General features: G+C 46.2%; 1 protein-coding gene and 1 pseudogene across 1 annotated transcript in view; one reads left to right on the plus strand and one right to left on the minus strand.

Annotated features, from left to right (window-relative positions):
- The window catches only part of LOC101994477, a 13,658-nt pseudogene extending 6,310 nt beyond the window's left edge, over nucleotides 1-7,348 (minus strand).
- A 47-nt stretch (nucleotides 7,349-7,395) lies between these two features.
- Lrrc59 (leucine rich repeat containing 59) overlaps nucleotides 7,396-14,035 on the plus strand; it is a 16,579-nt gene continuing 9,939 nt past the window's right edge. Inside the window, exons 1-4 of the mRNA XM_005350594.2 lie at nucleotides 7,396-7,735; nucleotides 9,554-9,613; nucleotides 11,998-12,156; nucleotides 12,367-12,471. Of these exons, the coding sequence (XP_005350651.1) occupies nucleotides 7,631-7,735; nucleotides 9,554-9,613; nucleotides 11,998-12,156; nucleotides 12,367-12,471 (429 nt within the window). The 5' untranslated portion in view covers nucleotides 7,396-7,630. The remainder of the gene's footprint in view (nucleotides 7,736-9,553; nucleotides 9,614-11,997; nucleotides 12,157-12,366; nucleotides 12,472-14,035) is intronic.

The following is a 14,035-nucleotide window of genomic DNA, read 5'->3' on the forward strand; positions in this document are numbered from 1 at the left end:
AGCTCTGTAGACCAGGCTGGTCTCGAACTCACAGAGATCCGCCTGCCTCTGCCTCCCGAGTGCTGGGATTAAAGGCGTGCGCCACCACCGCCCGGCTTATTCTAAATTTCTTGAATATGGATACCCATGAGCAATCTGCCGTGGATAGATTCTGGCATGATGGCACCAGAACTACCTTTGCTAAAGCAAAATGGAAAGACCCTGCACTGGATTATGGAAAGGACCTGACCTTGTTTTAATATGGGGTTGAGGGCATGTCTGTGTTTTTCACAGGAAGAGAATGAAGCTCGTAGGTTTCCTGAAAATTTGGTGCAGTGTGTGAAACAGAAGAGTGCCATCCCTGATGATGTTGTGGATGCCAAGGTCCACCTCCCAGGAGAGTTGCAATGAAATTGCTGAACCTGTGTTCCTGACCCTCCGATGTCATCATTCTGCGGTCTGAAAAGGAAAGGAGGTTATGGGAATAGTTGGTGATACCCAACTTCCTGATAAACCTGTTGCACAGAATTCTAGACCTCTGTGAATCCTATTTGCTTTGGAGCTGGCCCAGAAATGCTGACTGAATGTTTGGCCGTCTATCTACAAAATATCGTGGGATGCGGACATTAACTTTGACAGTATGGCGTTCAATCTGATGTTGAAATAGAGAACTCGGAGAACTGAGACCTCAGAAATTTCTCCTCTTGAGGAAAAAGACTTGTTAAAGCAATAGAACACTGTTATGAAGGCAACATGTGACTAAAGCCCCTTTAGTATGTGAGGAGGAAGAGTGTAAAAGTTTTTGTTGCTACTCAGGGACTGGAACAGTTCAAACATATCTTTGAAAGTTTGGTAGCAGTAATGTAATTGAACTATAGGAGAGGAAAAAGACTATTAGCTCACCTATCCCAGAAACTTTTTCTTGTTTTCTGATTACAATGAAGTTATGAGAATTGTAACTTGACAAATTGTGTGTTTATTGATAATTTTTATACCAGAATTATGGTATTAACCTGTTAATGTTTGCAACTATTTCGATTCACTATAAAAATGTTACTGATTAGAAAAAGGTTAGAGTTTATCTGAGAAAATTTGACATGATGCCAATGAGTCCTTAGATTTGATATATTTGATTAGACAAATTTGGATTTTGATGCAGCTAAAACTATTAAAGACATACTAGACCAAATTAAAAAGGCCATCCTATCTTGGTCATCCTTTACTCCTTTATTAGAAGATATTGTGGCCATAGGTGCTTGCCTGCTTGCTTACAATTATCTAATTACTTGTGAACTCTCTCAATGGAAAGTTGGCTCAGAGGTGCATGGCCTCTGGCTATGCACTCTCCCTTAACCCTTTATGAACAGAGGTTGATAGTCAATGGCAGGTAAGATCTTTTCCCCTCCAGGAAATCTAAGACAGAGTGTTCATGATGGAATGTATGGATGGATGACAGGTAAGTCTGGAAGGTGGGAGAAGACAACCTAAGACAGGCACAGTCTGTCCTGTAGCAGAAGCTCAGGCTTTGATAAATAAATAAAAAAGGGTGGAATCTGTGGGAGCTCACAGATGTGGTTTCATTCCACCTTGACTAAAGGTCTGAGAGTTCAGGGCTCTTCTTGCTCCTTTCAAGCATCTATGACAGAGGTTTGACCCAAGGTGGGGCTACTAATAGAATGTCTTGACCTAGGGTGTGGTTACTTTGTGTTTTGGATATTACGAAGATAATTACTTTGTTTGTTCCTTGTATCATGGTAAAGAAGTCTTTTGCCTTCTTCCCCCCTTTTGGATTGGGGTTTATAAAGCCTATGAGAAATAGATGTGAGGGTAATCTCATTATTTCCTGGATGCTCTCCCGACTCTATCAGTCGTCTCTTGGCTATTTCTTTCTTAATCCTCATGCTTCCCTCCAAGCATGAATGAATAAGCCAGCAAGGACCTGACCTCTCTCTCTCTCTCTCTCTCTCTCTCTCTCTCTCTCTCTCTCTCTGCCTCTCTGCCCCTAGATCAAGATGTAGCTCCCAGCTCCAGCTCCAGCATCTGTTTACATATTGGCTTGCTCCTGGCCATGATGACAATGGAATAAACCTCTGAAACTATAAGCAAGACCCCAATCAAATGTGTCCTTTTATAGGAGTTGCCTTGATCATGGTGTCTCTTCACAGCAATAAAACGGTGACTAAGAGAGTCTGCATACACACACACATCTTTTTCCCAAGAATATATTTAGCAATCTGGGAGCCCACCTGTCTCTACCTGAATGAACATTCCTCTCCAAACAAAGCAATTGGGTTACTCCAATTTACAGCTCCCTAGTAACCCTCAGTACTTCGTTGTGTGTGTATGTGTGTCCAAACATATTAGAAGGGAAATAGGCCAATTAAACCTAAACTGGTTTTGAATACATTCACAATAAGGCAAACTGTCTCCTCAAATTTGGGGATGGTCTCCTATCTACCATCTTAACCCTGTACATAATTAGGCAAAGGAAGCAAAGGCAGGTGGATCTCTATGAGTCTGAGGCCAGCCTGGTCTAGAGAGTGAGCTACAGGACAACCAAAGCTGCTAGACTGAGAAAACTATCTCAAAAAAAAAAATCCATCCCACTTCGCCATTTTTTGTGTGCTACTTCAGGTCTTTGAACAAGATGCCAAGTACCCGGAAGCACAATGCATAGATATAATGGTCTGTTCTGTCTTCATTTAAGAGACAGGCCATGCCCACTCCCTCCCCTATCTGTTGAGGCAGGAAGATCTTCCTTTCTGCTTGCAGCTGGAGTCTCTTCCTCTTCCCTCTCCCTCTTGGAGAGGCAGCTTCCATCTCTCCTCTCTCTCTCTCTCTCTCTCTCTCTCTCTCTCTCTCTCCTCTTCTCCTTTTCTTCCTTCCCCCTCCATAACCCACTAAATAAATATCCAACCTCACTCTGCATGGCTTGCCTATCCATGTCTCTGTCTCTCGCCTGCCTATTGCTGTGCGTCTCCCTGCCTGAGACCAGCTGCCTTTGGAGATCTGCAGCATGGTCTCACGTGCCATCCCTGCCTGGGACTGGCTGCTAGGACCTGCTGCCCCATGCCTGCCACCACATGGCCCACTGCCTGTTGCCACTTGGGGACATGCAGCATTTCCGCCACTGCAGCTACTTGGGGATCCGCAGAATTTTAATTAATCTATTACACTAGAGGCCACAGTAACACTTGATGAGCCATCCAGAGGCAATAGAATGAATTTTTTTCTGCTTCACAGATGCAAATTTCTCCTTCTTGTCTTTTTTCCTGGCCCATGATGTTAGGTAATACAAAGGCAAAGGTAAATGGGACAAGACGTGTCAGGGTCCAGTTCCAAGAGAACAGAGTGGCTATTCTGCCAGGATAGAGAAGGCAGTGATGGTTAAGAAGAAGGTTACAGGTGTCTTGCTTGCTGAACTTGGGACAAACAAAACAACTAACCAAACACATTCAATGGTCTAAGTGAAATGTAACAAATAGGTCCTGGACCTGGGATCCAGTGTTGTTTCTACTTTCTAAGAAAGAACAAGACTTAGTTGCCATTTGGAATTTTAAAGTATTTTTCCTCCCTCTTTCCCCACCCCTGCCCCTCTCTTCTCATTTTTTCTTTGGTCTGTGTTGTAATAGGAGCTGCAGGCCTCTTCCCATAGCCCAGCTCCGGCATGGCTAACTTTACACCAGAAATAACAACACACAAATTGTATTCATTTAAACACTGCTTGGCCCATTAGCTCTAGCCCTTACTGGCTAATTCTGATATCCCGATCAACCCATCTCTAATAAACTGTGTAGCACCCGTCTTACCGGGAAAGATTCAGCATGTCTGACCTGGCGGCTTGCTTCATCGCGCGCATCTGCCCCGGAGAGGGGAGCATGGCCTCTGAGCTACTTCCTCTTCCTCTCAGCATTATGTTCTGTTTACTCCACCCACCTATGTTCTAACCAATAAAATGGGCCAAGACAGTTTCTTTATTAGCCAATGACCCTCCTCCATCAGGTCTGGGTTACAGATTGTCATAGTCTTATAGGAGCTGACCAAACAAAGCCCTGAGGACTCTTTCATCTGGAGAGATGGTCCTGCTAGGTCCTCTTATTCTTGAAATTCAAAAACTGCAATTAGGCCAGAGATGGGGTCTGTTGGTAGAGTGCTTGCCTAGCATGCAGGGAGCCCTGGGTTCAACCAAACCAGCTGGAATGGAACACAACTGTAATCCTAGCACTCTGGGGGTGAAGGCTAGAGAATCAGAAGTTCAAGGTCATCCTCAAGATCAACTTGAGCTACAGGAGCTAAAGAATGGCTTTTAGATTTTATTGAATAATTACCATGCTTGCATGCACCAATAAGTAAGCAATTGAAAAGATAAAGAACCAGGCAGTGATGGTACACTGCTTTAGTCCCAGCACTCAGGAGGCAGAGGCAGGCAGATCTCTGAGTTTGGGGCCAGCCTGGTCTACAGAGTGAGTTCCAGGACAGCCAGGGATACACAGAGAAACCCTGTCCTAAAACAAAAACAAAACCAAATAAAGCAAGAAAAAAAGGAAAGGAAAGGAAGGAAGGAAGGAAGGAAGGAAGGAAGGAAGGAAGGAAGGAAGGAAGAGATCAGCAGATAAATCCACCCATCTGCTAGGAATCATCACAAGTGATTCCTACCCTTCTTTTGATGAATTGGCTTCTCACAACTTCTTCAGACATTTCATTGCTATATTCCAACAACATGGCTTCACCAGACTAGAACATTTTCTACATTCAAGGACATAATCTCTCTCTCTCTCTCTCTCTCTCTCTCTCTCTCTCTCTCTCTCTCTCTCTCCTCTCTCCTCTCTCCTCCCTCTCTTTGTCTCTGTATTTCTCTGTCTCTGTCTCTCTAACAAACTGATACAATACAGAGAATCTCCTCTAGATTGGATTGAGCATCTGAACTGTTTTATGGATTGTGCTTTCCCCACTTCCTACCCAGACTCCACAGAAGGAGGCTCTGTTATACCACCACGCCGCTTCCTCCACTTACTTGACTGGGCATGTGGCCTGCCAGGACTTCACTCTTATGAGTCATCTCTCATAATGTAGCCATGGCTACCATTTCTCCCTCAATTCTCAGTTAAGCAGATAAACAGCTCATGCGCCAATGCCTTTCACAAGGCGCTCCTTGGAAGGAGGCCAGGTTCTCTAATTAGAGAGTGTCTAAAAGCCACCCTCTGCACCCAAGGTACTCCACCTGGAAAGAGGACACAGATTATGGAGGGACTCTGTTCAAAGACAAAGTGGCACCACAAAGAGACGTCACAATGTCTAAGGCTAAAGCTGGAGGCTTTCTAAGGGGGTTTTCCTTGGAATCTTCAGCTTCATCCAACTCTTCAAGAAGGATTTTCTTTTGGTGCAAGGTCGATTCAATAGTTTTTCACTTTATCCTTTCAGGTCATTATGGAGAACTCCTCTTCCGTTCTACTGACTCCCCTCTCAAGTGTACCTTTAATCAATAACAAAAATTTGACCCAGACAACCTTAGAAAATGGTACACCATATTTATCTATGTGTTTACTTGTTTGTTTGTTTAATGTACATGGTGTTTTGCCTGTATATATTTTGTGCAAAGATGTCAGATCCCCTGGAATTGGAGTTATAGACAGTTGTGAGCTGCCCTGTGGTTGCTGGGAATTGAACCCAGATCCTCTGGATGAGCAGTCAGTGCTCTTAACCACCGAGCCTTCTCTCCAGCCCTGGTCCATTGGAACACCTCCTAGCTCCAATACAAACTGGAGTGTGGAGAGAGATGGCAGCTTCTGTATTTGTATTGTTTGTGTGGACTGTAAGATCCGTTAGGGTAGGAGAAAAATAGGCTGAGATAAAAAGAATGCAGGACTTTAAATCAAAAGCGTCCATCTGTGTGGCTAAGGAGCTAGACACAGGATCTCCATGAGCGTGCTTAACTCCTCAGGTCCATCTTGAAGGTAATACTAATGAATATTTACCTCGCTGCTCTTTTCTGTTTCCCAGGTACCCGTCTGCACACCGTCTCATTCAGGGGAGGAGGGGTGTGCAACACCAAGGTGTTGGTAAATGAGTATGAAATTGCACAGACTTCTGTTGTTCTTTAGATCACCCGAAGGAAGTTTTATTTCTTATTTATTTGTGTGTGTGTGTGTGTGTGTGTGTGTGAGTGTGTGTGTGTGCTATGATTTGCCATGGAATGTATGTGGAGTCCGGAGGACAATCTGTGGGAATTAGTTCTTCCTCTCTACAATGTGGGATCCAGGAATTAAACTCAGGTCATCGGGGGAACACCCCAATCCACGGAGGCATCTGACTGGGCCTCATGTATCCCAGGTTGGCCTCAAATTCCCAATCTGGAGGAGGATGATTTTGAACTTTTGATCCTCCTGCTCCCATTTCCCAAAGACTGGGATTACAAAGCATATGACAGCATGTTTGATTTAGGTGATGCTGGAGCAATGCTAGGCAATGCTAGGCAAATCCTTTGCCAGCCTATGCCTCCCGCCTCCTGCCCCTGGGGTACGATTAAAATTTCAAGTTTAAGATGAGCAAACTGAGCTGGGGAGCTGACTCAGCAGAAAGGCATTTTCTCATTTCATGTTTGAGAACCAAAGTTTGGGTCCCCACAGAGATCAACATAAAATCAGGTGGATATGCTTCCAGCCTCTAATCCCAGGATGTGGGAAGCAGAGACGGGAAACTTCTGGAGCAAGCTGCCTAGCCAGACTAGCTGTCCAGAGAACTCTGGGTTCTGTGAGAGACCCTCCTTCTGCATAAGGTGAGTGATCAAGAAAACCAACCTGGGTCAGCCTTGGGCCCCCATACATGCACATGTGAGCATGTGAGCTCCACATATGTGAGCATGCATACATGCACAGGCGCCACACTCATGGTAAAAGTGCTTCATTCATTCATTCAACAGAAACTTGCTTTTTGTTTTTAAATTATATTTATTTATTTTGTGTGTGTACATACACGTGCATGCCATAGCACACGAATGGAGATCAGGGACAGCTCGAGAAAGTCGGCTCTCTCCTTCTACCATATGGGCCCAAGGGATTGAACTGAAATCTGAAATTGGGCTAAAGGCTGCAGCCGTGAGGAGAGAAGAGGAAGTTTATAGCAACCAGATTTAGTAGAACACTAGGAGAAAATGTGGAGGACACACATAATTTGGCTCCTAATCCAGAGGATAGGGATGCTCTCATGAGGCTTACTTTGGATGCAAACCCAGGCCCTGTAACTTCCATCTCTGTTCTTTCAGTTTTAGACATCTCTGGACTGCCACGTCTAGCCACTCAACAACTCCGGGCGAAGGCGGGGCCCTGAAGCTGCAGTATAGCAGCCTGGGCGGCAGAGGGCGCGCCGACATACGCTAGGGCCGCTCTGGCCCGGCCCTTCTCAGTGGCCGCGGAAGGTGACGTGGACACGGAAGTGGTCGTCGTCGCGGCGGCACCGGTGGGATCAGGGCCCAGGGCTGGGAGTGTGGCGAGCGAGCGGACGGGCAGCAGAGGCCTCGCAGCGGCTGCGGCGGCGGCTCAAGGCGCAGGCGTGGTCCGTTGGGTGCGAATCCGCTGAGTCCACGAGCAGCTTCTCAGCCCTCTCCCCTGCCCGTCGGAACCCGGGAACAGGGACCCGCTTAGCCGGCATCACCATGACCAAGGCCGGCAACAAGGGCGGGAACCTCCGCGACAAGCTGGACGGCAATGAGCTGGACCTGAGCCTCAGCGACCTGAATGAGGTCCCCGTGAAGGAGCTGGTCAGTACGACCCCACGAGCCCCGGGAGCCCACTTATACTCCTGACGCCTGCCCCACGCGGGCAGGCCCCTCTCTCAAGCCTCAGTTTCCCGATCCTTAAAAAACTAGGTCTCCGGGGAGGCTGCGGTCGGCCCCAGTGTTCTTACTGCGGTGTACACGTGTCACTTTGGCACAGTTCCAGAAGATAGGGACCCTCTACCTACCCGACCCTGGGCTTCTTAGGGGCCAGAGTGAATTTACCCTCGTTTCGGAAGCTCTCACAACGTCCAGCATCCTGCTGGGTCTTAAAATGAGAACCTGCGGTTGCTGGATGTGTTCGAGGATGAATGAATGACCTGGTCCTGGGAAGTAGGCCTTCAGATAGACCTGGGTGTGGCGCCGAACCCATCTTCTCTAAGAAGCCTGCAATCCCAGCTGGCTGTCGTACCCCGGAAGCTGCCCTCCCTGAAGAAAGTGAAATCTCTCCGAAGGACTAACAAGGTCTCATCCCAGCTGCGCTGAAACTGTCGTGTATGCACTTCACCCTCCATCCTCCTCCACCCCAACCCCTATTATTCCGGAGTCTGAGGCCCTGGGGACATCACACACCTAGTTGGTTGCCAATATGGAGCTATATCCTCCATCCGTGGGTTTCCTACTCTGTGCTCCCTAGCCCTAAAGTCTCATGTTGGCTTCACTTTGGATGGCCACACCTTCATTATTGCCGTTAAGGGGCTACCTTTGCCCCTGTCATTTGGCCTAGTCGTCCTTCCACTGTGGCTGTGTAGTATGATGGTTTGAATGACCTGCCCAGTTCATATCACAGCTCCATTGCTCAATAACCAAATGTCCTCGGCAAGTTAACTAACCAGCCTTTATGTCTAGATTTCTTCATTGATAAAATGGTGCTAATGGTTCCTGTCTCCTACATTTATGAGTATTAAAATCAATGTCAAATACTTGGAAGGTAGCAAATACTGATAGATGTAGTTGGTGGTTTCCACTCTATGGTATCCAAAAGTTTTTTAGGTGGTCATTTGGACATTCAGGTTGACCTAGGATCCTTAACTGAATATTTGGTTCCTTTCCCACTCTCGGAAGAAGGCCAGACTTGTGTGAGCCTGGCCCTAGGACATCCCTCTGAAACCATTTCCTCCAGGCATGTGGTCATTACAGCATTCTCCTTAGGGGGAAGAGAGGCCCAGTTTTGCAGAGCCGCTCTAGCCCTGGACACATTTGGGAAGTAGAGACAGGCTGTGAGGGCCTTGCCCTCACTCTGGTGCTCCTTAGCCAGAGCCCTCCTCAGAGAAGGCACTCAGTACCGATACTGTTGGTGGATAGATGACTGAATGAGAAAATAAAATTGTGGAGCTTTATTAGATCCCGTTCCTGCCCTGAAACCTAATAGCAGGCACCAGAGGAAAATTCTCAAGTGCCCTGGGGTTTTTGAAGGATCAGTTTTCTTTGGGACATTCTATGGACAAACTCCTCCTTTGCAGTCCTCCCTGGATCCTGGTTGACTAGCATTTTTCTTCTTACCCCCAAGAACATTATACTTTCACACCTTTCCCTCCTGGGGTCTCACTCTGACCCCGGGCTAGTCTTTTATTTGACATCCTCTTGCCTTCCAAATCCTGGAATTACAGGCATGCGCCATCCTGCCCACTCCTACCTACCTACCTATCTATCTATCTATCTATCTATCTATCTATCTATCTATCTATCTATCTATCTATGGCCCTTGCTAAGTGTGGAAACATTCTCTGGAAAATGCTTCATTAGCAGATGTCACTGAATCATTCCAGTTGTTGATTTGACTTGTTTTTCTCTTCTTTTTAGGCTGCACTCCCAAAGGCCACTGTATTGGATCTGTCCTGCAATAAACTGAGCACTCTTCCGGTAAGTCTGGCAAACACCAGTGAATCCTGGAGCCCTAAATGTTCCTCATGTTGCTGGGAGTGAGGGGTGGCATAAAGTGTAATTTCAGGAAAGGTCTACAGACAGGGTCCCGCTAAATCTGAGGGTATTGGTGGGAACCGGTGGAGGAGGGTGGTTTGCCTCAGAAGTACATTCTTTCAAACAGCAGGAGAGGCAGGCTATAGGAAGTCAAGTCAGCAGGATGCTGCTGAATCACTTACTGGGCTCATCTTTTTTCTGCTTTATTTTAGTCTTTGACAAAAGTAGTTTACTGCTCTTGCATAAAGGAGATAGAGACCACTGTGTCAGTTTGCTCTGTGTTCTATGGGAAAAAAGTGAACTTGCATCTTGATTTGTTTTGTGACAAGGTCCTAGATAGCCCAGGCTGGCCTTGAAACTCCTGACCTTGCTGCTTCCACTTCCTGAGTGTTGGGACTGTTGGTCTGTACCACCGTGCCTGACTTGTTTTGAGATCACATAAACTGTGTTGTGCAGCCTGGCTTCAAATCAGTGGCAGTCATCTCACGTTAGCTTCCCAAGAGCTGGGATTTCAGGCCAGACCATGCTGGGTGTACACATCTTTTGATGAGGTTTGATGAGACTCTCCTGCCTTTATCCCCCAAACCTGGACTTGAATTACTTGAGACTTGCTTTCCTTGTTATGAACATACCCAATGTATATCAGGTCCTTTTGATGCTTCTGGTTTTTGGAGTCTTTTTTTGCATAGAAAACAATGTCATTATAACACTTTGTACATATATAATTGTATCCTGCTCAGATGCCCGCTCCTCCACTCTTCTCCCATCATTCCTCATGGTTTGATTTTTCTCACAACTTCTTCCAGTTCTCATTTTTCTGGAGACAGGGTTTCTCTGTGTACCCCAGGCTAGCCTTAGGCTCCTGAGTGCTGGGATTATTGGTATAACAGCACCCTGCTGTTACTCTACCCGTGTAGGCATTGATTCCTTCAGCCTCTCCTCTCCTGAGCAATGGCCTCCTCCTCTGTCGCGGTGCTCCTTTGTCGTCAGGCTGTTCCTTGCTGTCAGATGCCTCTTGCATCCTGTACTGTGGCCAGTCATACCTTGCTGGATTCTAGGGTACCCTCTTGTTGGCTCAGTCAGAAGTTAGCTGTTTCTTCATCGGATCATTAGTCAGTCCCTCTCAGTGTTCTCTTGGGCTTCTCTTATTGTCAACAGCATCTTCTTCCCACAGCTCATTAAAAATGGCTTCTGTTCCAGGAGGTATTGTATATCTAATTAAAGAAGGGTAGCAGCTCCTGGCAGCATCACACCTGCTACCCACTGTGCCCGGCAGTCACTCAGCACTCTTGAATCTGAGTCTGTCCCGTTGTCTGTCCTAAGAACTTTGGTTTGACTGTACAACATGAACCCCTTGGTGTTTATGAGTCCTCACAGAGCACCAACAGTGCTCGTTAGCCGAGTTGTAATGCCACTGTCAGATGGATGCTTAGCAAAGGTTAGTGTCAGGGGCTAAGAGTGAGCCTGGTTGGAGTAGGACAGGTCCTAGGCATTGAGCTGCTTACCCTAAAACACATTAAGACCTGTGCAAAGTTACTGTGCTAGGTGTCACAAGAAACAGAGGCTAAAACTTAGTACTCAAGTATTGGCTATGTATATAAAAAACAGGTGTGTATATGTGTGTTTCTTTTCTTGTAGAAGGATCTTGAGGATGGGAATTGAACCCATGGCCCCGTGGATAAGCTATGCACAGCTTTTGTGTGTATAGTGCTGGGAGGTAGACTTCAGGCGTTGCGTATGCTGGGCAAGCGCTCAACCACTGAGCTATCCCTGTAGTCCAATTTGTTGTTTGAGATGAGGTTTTGTTCTTCTACCCAACTGTACCAGCTTCCCAAGTAGCTAGGAGTACAAGTTTGTCCTACAATGTCCAGTGAGAAATCTTATGAAAGATGGAGACAGGGCATCATGGGAGGACAGGAAAAGCCCTGTATCACCTAGCAGCAGTGTAGAATAGGAGCTAATCAACAAGATGGGGAAAAAACAGCATATTATTTTTTGGTGTTTTGAGACAGTTTTTCTGTGTAACAGCTTTGGCTGTCCTGGAACTCACTCTGTAAACCAGACTGGCCTCAGACTCACAGAGATCCTCCTGCCTCTGCTTCCCGAGTGGGTTATATGTGTTTCTAATGCTGGTTTTGTGCTAATGCTGTCCTATAAGCTTGTCTAGGTAACTACTGTAATAGCAGTGTTCTTTCCGTTCCTTGTCATTTGGAAAGAAGTAGTGCAAAGGTTGGGATTTACACAGGATACCCTTGACTTGGGGTTCCTACACCTTTATATCAAAGTTTGTGAGCCCTGGGCCTAAGTCTTTTTTCTCCGGGTCCTAGTCGGATTTCTGTGGCCTCACACACCTGGTGAAGTTGGACCTCAGCAAGAACAAGCTGCAGCAGCTGCCCGCAGACTTTGGCCGCCTGGTCAACCTTCAGCATTTGGATCTCCTCAACAACAGGCTGGTCACCCTGCCTGTCAGCTTTGCTCAGCTCAAGGTAAAGGCACCGAGGTTGCCCAACCAAGTGTGACCAAGGGCTCAGGGACTAGGGGAGCATAGCCCTGAGCAGGGGAGGGGACCAGAAATGCCCCACTCAACTGACTGTTCTCTGAGGTGGAACATAGAGTTTTATTCTAGCTCCTTTTATTCCACTTTGAGGTACTGTGTGGAAACTCAGGCTTAGCAGTCCCTTTTCCTGTCTCTGTAGAATCTGAAGTGGCTGGATCTGAAAGACAATCCCCTGGATCCTGTCCTGGCCAAGGTGGCAGGAGATTGCTTGGATGAGAAACAATGTAAGCAGTGTGCAAACAAGGTAAGCATGAAGCTCCCAGGGGCCTTGCTCACATTCTCGCCTGGGACTTGACTCTCTCTCTTCTTGTTTACCCTCCCAGGGTACCAATAGTGCCGTATTATTAAAGCACCCAGGTCTCAGTGAGATGAGCCTGACACGCAGAGGTCTGTGTTGCTGTAGTTACCTAGTATGTATTATTATTTAAAAAGACTTATGTATGTGTGCCTGCATGAGTATGTGTACCATATACTTGCAGGTGCTCACATAGGCCATAGAGGGTATTGGACCTAGAGTTACAAGCAGTTATGAGCTGCCTGATGTAGATGCTGGGAACTGAAGCCAGCTCCTGCAAGAGCAGCAAGTGCTCCTAACCACTCAGCTAGGCCTGGTGCATTTATTTTTACAAGTAGTAGGGCCATCTTTTCTACTACATACAGTCCTTCTTCAGAAACCACTCATGCTCCAGTCTGACATTATGTTTATTTATATTAGTTTATTTTTTAAATGTTATCTTTTTTTAAGGATTTATTTTTGTTTTATGTGTACATGTACATGCATATATACGTACCACATGGAGGCCTGGTACCTGAAGAGCCTGCCGAAGGTATTGGGTTCCCCGGCATTGACCTTTTGTAAGATGCCTGAATTAGATGCTGGGAACTGAACCCAGCTCCTCTGCAAGAGTAACAAGCGGTCTTAACTATTGAGCCATCTCGCCAGCCTCTTAAATCCATGCATTTGTGGATGGTGGCCAGAGGATAATATTGGTTACATCCTCATGAATGCTGTTCACATCTTTTGAGAAGGGGTCTATCAGTGACCAATTAGGCAAGATTATCTGGCCAGTGAGAACCAGAGATCCTCTTGTTCCCACTTCAGTAGCACTGGGATTACAAGTGTGTGTTACTATGTGTTTTTACGTGAGTGCTGAGCCTCAAACTGAGGGCCACATGCTTATAGGCAAGGGATTTTTTGTTTATTTGTTTGTTTTTTTCTAACTAAACCATCTCTCAACTTAAAGAGTTGTTTTACTAGGACATAGTAACTCTGTCCTAGTTACTAAAACATGGCTTTATTAGGGTTAAAGCCATGACCTTTCTGAGGCAGCATTATAACCAGTAAAAAAGTCAAGATTGAAGGCCAGCAATTGGAGCCAACGGGGAAAGGCACTTACTTACCATCAAGCCTGATGACCTGAGTCCCATCTCTAGGACCCACATGATGGAGGGAAAGAACTGACTCCCCTGGGTGGTCCTCTGACCTCCACGTGTACACCACCCCCTTGGCACATGCATGTCCCCTCTCTTCCCCTCACAAAATAAATAAACCTTTTGAAAGGGGGTTAAGAGGCTGGAGAGAGACTGAGATGACTGAGCAGTTAAGAGTACATGCTGGTCTTTCAGAACATTCAAGTTTGATTTTTCAGCATCCACATTGGCTACTCGAGGAGTATCTGATACCTCTGGTCTCCTTAGGCACCTACTCTTTCTCCCTCCCTTATCTATCTATCTATCTATCTATCTATCTATCTATCTATCTATCTATCTATCTATCTATCTATCTATCTATCTATCTACCTACCTAC

The sequence above is a fragment of the Microtus ochrogaster genome, chromosome 7 (genome assembly GCF_000317375.1).
Source record: "Microtus ochrogaster isolate Prairie Vole_2 chromosome 7, MicOch1.0, whole genome shotgun sequence".
NCBI classification, from domain to species: domain Eukaryota; kingdom Metazoa; phylum Chordata; class Mammalia; order Rodentia; family Cricetidae; genus Microtus; species Microtus ochrogaster.